General features: G+C 48.2%; 1 protein-coding gene across 3 annotated transcripts in view; it reads left to right on the top strand.

Moving 5' to 3' along the window:
* The first annotated feature begins 3,021 nt into the window (after positions 1–3,021).
* Positions 3,022–7,867, top strand: part of LMTK2 (lemur tyrosine kinase 2) — a 51,120-nt gene continuing 46,274 nt past the window's right edge. For all 3 annotated transcript variants that reach the window (XR_010304598.1, XR_010304599.1, XM_064153751.1), the window contains exon 1: positions 3,022–3,329. Coding sequence is in view for 1 of the 3 variants with exons in the window: in XM_064153751.1 (XP_064009821.1) it covers positions 3,179–3,329 (151 nt within the window). In the remaining 2 variants the exon portion in view is untranslated. The remainder of the gene's footprint in view (positions 3,330–7,867) is intronic.

The raw sequence follows: 7,867 nt of genomic DNA, 5'->3' as shown, positions 1-7,867 counted from the left end.
TGATATCACTTTAGAGTAAGCAAATTGTGAACCTTTTGGGGCTTTATTCAGAGTTACACTGGAGACCTTTAACACCCCTCTGGCAACTTGCTCAGTCTGCTAGACAATATTCCTTCCACACCAATAACGTTATCAAAAATATTGAGGAAAACCAACTGAAAATAAAACCATCAACATCCTTCAGTTGATCCAATTATCTGCCTCTAAAAAAAGGCTTTAACACCTCCCACACGGAACAGCAGCTTTGGTAATTTGGCAATGATAACAGCGCATAATCAAGAAAGATGAGGCTGTAATAAGTGGTAATACATCTCATTTTGTGTACAGGAAGAGTTTTGTTTAAGTAAATATACTTCCTTTTCAAGTACCTTTTGGATTAGTTGCTATTAGGTTGCTCATCTCATTAGTTTCATATAGTTACTACAAATATTTAACTGCAGAAACTGTAAATGGGTGAATCATAATGCAGGAGATAGGATATGAGGCTTTGTGCCTTTGGGGTTTTGTGCTGTTTGTGGTGTATTTGAAGACAGGGGGTAGCTCTGACTAACATGTGGAACAAAGGGTTGCAAGCTTTGGTTATTTAGCTTCTACCAGTGACTAATTCACAGCTAACCTCAAGTGTACCATCATTACAGAATAGTGCTCTGACAAGTCCCTTTAATGATACACTGCCCTAAGTTCCCAAATGCTGTTACAACATCGTGTTCTATCAGCAGATTGCACCAAAGGCCTAACATGCAATTATGATAGAATGAGTTGGGAAATACAGCAGAGTGCTGTGTATAAAATGCAGTGAGTTGTTTTGACACCCTTGCATTGTAACCTTTCTAATGGGCTACAAAGGAAGCTCTAAACTTTACCTCTGTAGCTGCTGCGAGCCTCAGAGTTCTTTTTGTAGGGAATAGGCATGAGGTCTGACAGATCTCAGAAGTACCTTAGGTCCTGGACACTGCAGTGATAGATACCCTAGATTTGCTCAGGTAGTTATACCACAGAAGCACAGTGGTTTGAATAGCCATCACTTTAAAATGTGGCCATAATGTTGATTTGAAGGAGACACATTCACATCCAGAGGCCCCAGCCCTGACATCCATAACCAGCAGAGGAATATCTGATAGAGTGAAGAATAAAAGACTGAGCCTGAAGCTTCCACTGAATGTTTGTAGTGTACGCAGAGGAAGACCTGGCTGAGTGCTTGTCACCAGCATCAGTTTTACATCAGCACAGAGTTATTCAAATTGAGATGGTGGCTGTTTGTAGAAGAAGAACTATTCATGTGTTACACATTGCTTATTACATATCACTGATTTTAAAGGGAAAGGACTACATGTTGTCTTTCCAGTCCATAGCATCTACAGTCATGGGCTAGTTGATTGGCTGGGGCTGGGTGATATCTTGGACTGGATGATCTTGGAGGTCTCTTCCAACCTGGTTGAGCCTATGATTCTATGACTTGGGATCATTTATTGGATTATGTACATTTTAAAGAATAATTCATAATAAGCAGCATAATGCATTGATAATAGCTTACTAAAGCAACAGAGGAGGAGATTATCTTCCATATCATTATTCAAGCAAAATATTTGCCTTGGGGAAAAAAAACAGAATATGATTTTTGTTAAAATGAAAGGGTCATTTGGTTATAGAGTTAAGTGTCTTCAAGCCAGAGAGAGGTTATCTGGGGTAGTGCAGGATTGGTATAAGGAAAGTAGTTTAACTACATCCCCGTGGTAGGACAAAGTTACCCTAGAAAAAATTCTTAGCAACAGAGAGGGATTTAGGTTCATGTTGTGTCTTCTCGGACATCATGTTCCCAGTGCTACTTTGAGCACAACCTCCCAGGGGTGCACTCATTGTACATTTCTGTGCTCACACAGTCATTATGTAATCTTGACATAATTAGATATTTTTTTTCCCTAAATTATTTGGGAAGTGGAAATCTAGTTTGTGAGTTGTAGGCTATTGCCTTATTTCTCACTGTACAGAGCCCCTGCTTCCTTAGGTAACGCTCCCCCTTGTGCTGCTTGTTGTTCAGCCGAATTACAAACCCAGCCTTCCTTACACCCGAATAACCATCACTTCTGAGCCCTGCTCCTGTCATTAATTCAACCAGGTCATGTCCAGCCTTGGAAACGCACAGGCTGCATTAGGTCCTTGCTGCCCGCCAGTGTCTGAACTCCTCCTCTGCGGAGGAGCCGAATGCTGCGGGCACACGCGCGGCTGCTCTGAGCCCTGGGGGGAAGCTGTCCCGAAGGGCCACAAGGATTCTGCGGGAACCTGGCTCTGCCTTTTACTGTTTCTCTCGAGCTTCTTCGCTCGGCCTCTGGCAGAGTTTTGCTGCGGGTGTGCAGAGGCGGTCAGGTGAACACTGCTGCTCGGACACACAGCTCGGTCACCACCCTGCATCAGCTTAGCCCTCGGGGCGTCCCTAGGCCCAGGCTGGCTTGGAAGAGCGGAGCAAGACCCTGCTCTCGGAGACACGAGGGCGCAGATTTTGGCCTGCGTTCCCTGTGCGGGGGATGCCTGCTGCCGGGTCCGTGACCACGGCGAGACCCGCTGTGACTCGTCCGAAAAGGCGCCCAGAGCACGCCCGGCGATGCCCCGCGGACACTGCAGGCGGCGCTGTTCCCGCTGCCCCGCGTGTCCTGCGCACGGCCTCAGCCGGGCCCCGCCTGCTGCCTCCCGCGGAACGGCGCCGCCAGGCGGTTGGCGGAGCGAGCCGTCAATCCCGGGGAGGCCCCGCCCCGCCCCCGGCGTCTGAAGCGCGGCTGGATTGGCGAACGCGCGCCGCCGCTCTCGCGCCGCAGCCTGCGCTCGCCCCGGCCCGCCCTGCGCGCAGTGAGTGGCTGCTGCGGCTGTCAGTCTCGGGTTAGCCCCGTCCCAGCCAGTAATGCCGCCTCCCGAGCGTAAGCTGCGGCTTGGTTGGCGCCTAGGGCTGCCAGTCACCGGCGCGCTCCACCCCCTCCCGGTCCGGTAGCCCGGAAGATGGCGGCGGCTGTGGTAGCGTCCGCAGGGGCTGGTGGGGTTCTGTGAGGGGAGCGGGGCGGCGGGGTCCGATGCCGCGGGCGGCCGCGCCGCGGAGGCGGGGGGCAGTGGCTGCCGTGGGGGCTCGCCGGAGACGCTGAGAACCTCGGGCCCCGCGTTCGGTGCCGGGCTCGGACCAGGAGCGGAGGGCATGCAGCAGCGCGGGGGTCTCGGTGGGGGTGCCGGGCGACAGAGAGGCGGCCTGCTACCCCCGGGATCCCGGCGCCCGCTCGGGATCGTCCTCCTGCTGTCGCTTCTCTTGGGGAGCGGCGGGGCGGCTCCGCTTCCGCGAGCAGGTGCAGGTGAGGCACGGGAGGCGGCGGAGTGGGGTTGGGGGGGCGGCGGCTCCGCCGTGGGGCCTGCGAGGGAGAGTCTGGGAGCGGGGCAGCGGCGGAGCCTCAGCGCGGAGGGTCTCCGGTGGGGGCCTGGAGCTTGCCGGCGCGGGGGACTGCGGGCTTTCAAGCCCCCGTCCCTCCCTCTCCCGTTCTGCGGGCAGGGCTCCGCGCTCGGCGCTCTCCCTTCGCTGAAGCGCAGGGAAGGGCACGGCGAGGGGCTGGGGCTCCCCGACACGGTGGGTTGCGGCTCCATCCTGGAGGTCACGTCTTGTGCCCGTGGCGTTTGAGCGATATCCCTCTGTAGATCTCTCCGTTGCTTTAAAATGAACGACGTGCGTATTTCGGCTGTGTGTTTACCCCCGTACGTTCCTTCTGTGGTGGCTACCGGTCTAGCTTGTAGAAAGCTCAGCCTGGTTTGTCTGTTCTCATTTTGGCTGTGAATCACCGGGACTCCCGTTGCTGGGTGGAGGCTCTGCGGGGCAGACGGTGCTTCCCTCCTTTCCGGTCAGATTAGTCGGATTCCCCCCACCCTCCCCCTCCAACCGGCCTAGTCTCTCTAAATAGTCCTGTGGTTCTCATGTATTTGCTTAGGTAACTTCCTTCGATTCGCATGATTATTTTCCTGTTTATTTGAAAAGCCCAAACATAAAAAAACAACCTTCACAATGGTCTGAGTTACTAGTCACAGGTTTGTTGGTACGGATAGGTAGCAACCACCTCTTCGGTAAGGATTTTATTTGCTATTCCATTGTGACTTGCAAACATACCCTTGTGTCGAGGCTGAATTTTGTTAGATGTGGCTTGAATGTGCACTGAGAGTCATTTTTAGCCACGAGGAGCTGAACAGATGAAATAGACAATATGTTCAGAGAGGAGGAGGTGGAGGAGCAGTGGGGAGGGGGAGATCTGAAGCACCGAGGTGAAGTAATTTGGCTGCTGTATGGGAACAGGGAGTGGAACCTGTGCTTCATTTATTTTGACCTGGTGGCTCTTTCCCAATTTATTTTTATTCCCAAGAACATCTGTGAATTGTTCATAGATTACTTTCTCCACCAGGCTGTTTTGGAGTCTTTCTGACTCCTTATAAACTAAACTTCAGAAAAAGATCAGTCAAATCTTGGCATTAAATATTTGGGTGTTTTTTTTTTAATCCCATTTGTGAAACACTTGAAGTTTATCCCGATACTATTAACTTGTCAAGCCCTAAAGAAAGACAGCAGAATCAGTTTTGCACGGAGGCCTTTCCTGTGTCTTGCTTCTCCTGAAATGTGGTTAATTTTTCCAGTTAAAGATAGATGGCACAGTGTCTGCTTCTTTCTGTTAATAAAAAACCACTGTGCTTTGCACCCTGCAAAGCTGAAATACCCAAACATAACTTCTGTGACACTGGTAAAAGGCTTCACTCTCAGAGTGAAAAGCCAATTGGACAAAATGCAGGACATAACAGTAAAAAGAACCCCAACACTTTAATGCTTGGGGGTTTTTAAAGGCAAAATCAATCACTGCTATGAGGAGTATTTATGGTGTAATACTGAACTCCTATGAAATTAATAAGATATAACCAAAACCAACATATAATACTACAATAGTTTAGGCTAAAGTATGTATCCATGGGATGTTAGCTGAAGTTTAGCATCCTGCCAAATGCTCTCAAAGAAAAACCTTGTCAACGCTGGGAAATGAAACTGCTGTTTTCTGTTGCTCATCTAGTAAAAAGTAATGAGTTCGGATTATTTTGTTGACAAAATGTTTAGTATTTGAACCTTTGAGGTCTCAAGAGGAACCTTTTCAAGTTTCACTGGCATGATTTTTGCTAGGAGGACTTCCTACGGCATTAAATAATGTGTGCAGATGGATTTGTGTGCAACAGATTCTTAGTCCTGTATCACCACTACAGCAGCAGCCACTCAGGAAGCCACAGGGCCTCTTTTTCCCTCTCTTTCTTTTTAGTAACTTACCAGTGGATGACAGTGAGACTGTTACATCTTGAATCTTCTCTGTCATACCAGGCAAATTTTATAACCTGCCTAGAAGACAAAACTGGACTTTGTTCTGCTGGGTGAAGAATCATGAGTTGTGGTCAAAAGCAAATCTCTCTCATGTCCTGTGATGGGTTGCACTGATTCCTTGTGTTTGCACTGGCAGGAGCTGATAATCTCCATTCTGGACCTTAGCAGTCTTTGCAGTTCACTGTAGTGCACAGCCTGATACATACAAGTTGTAAAGTTGTGAAGAATTTAATGGGTTTTCCATGAAATAATTAGTAAGTGTTTTCAGAATTATTTTGGGAACCCACAGAACAGGGAGACACAGTCTCAAGTTGTGCCAGGGGAGGTCTAGGCTGGATGTTAGGAGGAAGTTGTTGGCAGAGAAGGTGATTGGCATTGGAATGGGCTGCCCAGGGAGGTGGTGGAGTCGCTGTGCCTGGAGGTGTTGAAGCCAAGCCTGGCTGAGGCACTTAGTGCCATGGTCTGGTTGATTGGCTGGGTGATAGGTTGAATTGGATGATCTTGGAGGTCTCTTCCAACCTGGTTGATTCTATGATTCTTTGCCAGGCAAGGAGCATTGCTTTGACAATGGAGAAACCTTTTGATGTGTTTTGCCCTGAGCTTGCTACAGGAAAAGTAGGGATCCATGGAAAAATGAGGAAAGTGTTACTGTAGCGAACTTGGAATATACCCATCATAAACTTCTCTTTTGGGAAGGGGATCTAGAAGGCAGGAAGTGGCGATGGGTAGGTTGTAGACTGGACTGAATTGCTTGTTCCCAAATGCTGCACTTAGTGCCGTAGAAGTATGCCAGACAAGGTGGCTGGGAAGCTAGCAAGGTCCCAGGGCCCTGATCGAGGTGAGCGATGCTGCTGTTTTTAAGTATGGCTTCAGAGTGTCTGTAGATGAAGCCATGCATTGCTGATGTGTTCTAGATTAGTCTTGCATTTTTCAGGTTGTATTTCTAAACATGGGTCACTTTTTTTTCTGGTGCTTTTATGCAGTAAGGAGAGGAGGAAATAAGGCTTTTAACTGTTCTCCTGGTAGAATTCATAGCAATTGTTGTAGAATAAAAAATGATATGCTGCTAGCTAAAAATGCTTTGACTTGGATTTAATTCATTCTGTGAATGGAAAAGGAGAATACTGAGATGTACTCTGATCCTCCTGAATTTAAGGTTTCACTTTATACTGGAGGTGAGAGCAAGTCTACTGGAAAATAGTTCATGGAATTGAATACTGTAGTTGGCTTTAGACTGTGGGGTGTTGGTGATTTTACCTGGATGCATCAGGCTAAGAGGCACTTCCACTAAGATGCTTCTTCCACTTTTAGTACTGGGTGGCTGAAGTAAGGGCATTTGGAAGCTACTCTTCAGCAGCAGTATTTGACAGCCAAACTTAGTGTGTTATAATCTGACACATCTGCTTTACTCTGCTAAAGCTTTGCATTTACATCCAGGCTCTCTTTCTGTTCTTCTGACTTGGATTTCTGTACTTGACCTTAATTCAGCTGCCTCTCCAGGAAGCTGAGCATTGGATTCAAGCATATGTGTGTAATGTCAAAACAAAGCATTTCTCTCTGTGTTCTGTGGAGTCTGCAAATGCAAAGTAACAGAGTCTCCAGAATACTCTTCCTGTAAAACTTGAATAGATGGTAGCACTTCTGACAAATATATGCAATTTTACATATGTACTCTGCCCAGTTGAATTGATGTGGTTGGACTTGTGCTTGCTTGGTCTGTGCTCAGAAACTCACTCTTGACACTGAATGGACCCGTTGAATGTCATGGAATTGTGTCCTTGCTGATGAGTTTGGTCATGTGCAATCCAGGAAAAGACACTTTAGAAATTAGGTGGATGTCTGTGGATGCTATATACCAGAGCAGCTAGTTGTTCATGTGGGTGTATCTAGCCATAGATGGCCACTTGAAACTTTGAGGTGAAGTAGCTTTATGAAAATTGGAGTTGTGTAGCATTTATTTATTTACACTCTTGGGAAAATTACTGCTCTCGAGTGGCTTTGGACTTGGAGTTCTGTCAGGCTGGGGTCCAGTTATCATAGAATCAACCAGGTTGGAAGAGACCTCCAAGATCATCCAATTCAACCTGTCACCCAGCCCCATCCAGTCAACTAGACGATGGCACTAAGTGCCTCATCCAGTCTTCTCTTGAACACCTCCAGGGATGGTGCCTCCACCACCTCCCTGGGCAGCCCATTCCAATGCCAATCACTCTCTCTGGCAAGAACCTCTTCCTCACATCCAGCCTAGACCTGCTCTGGCACAACTTGAGACTATGTCCCCTTCTTCTGTTGCTGGCTGTCTGGGAGAAGAGTCCAACCCCCACCTGGCTACAACCTCCCTTCAGGTAGTTGCAGACAGCAATGAGGTCACCCTTGAGCCTCCTCCTCTCCCTGCTAAACAACCTCAGCTCCCTCAGCCTCTCCTCACAGGGCTTGTGGTTTGGTACAATGTGAAATGTTTGTGGCACTTGGATGTAAGAAAAGCCATTTTGTAAG

Source organism: Pogoniulus pusillus, chromosome 13 (genome assembly GCF_015220805.1).
Source record: "Pogoniulus pusillus isolate bPogPus1 chromosome 13, bPogPus1.pri, whole genome shotgun sequence".
NCBI lineage: Eukaryota > Metazoa > Chordata > Aves > Piciformes > Lybiidae > Pogoniulus > Pogoniulus pusillus.
The sequence above is the reverse complement of the archived record's forward strand: the minus strand, read 5'-3'. Positions and strand labels throughout refer to the sequence as shown.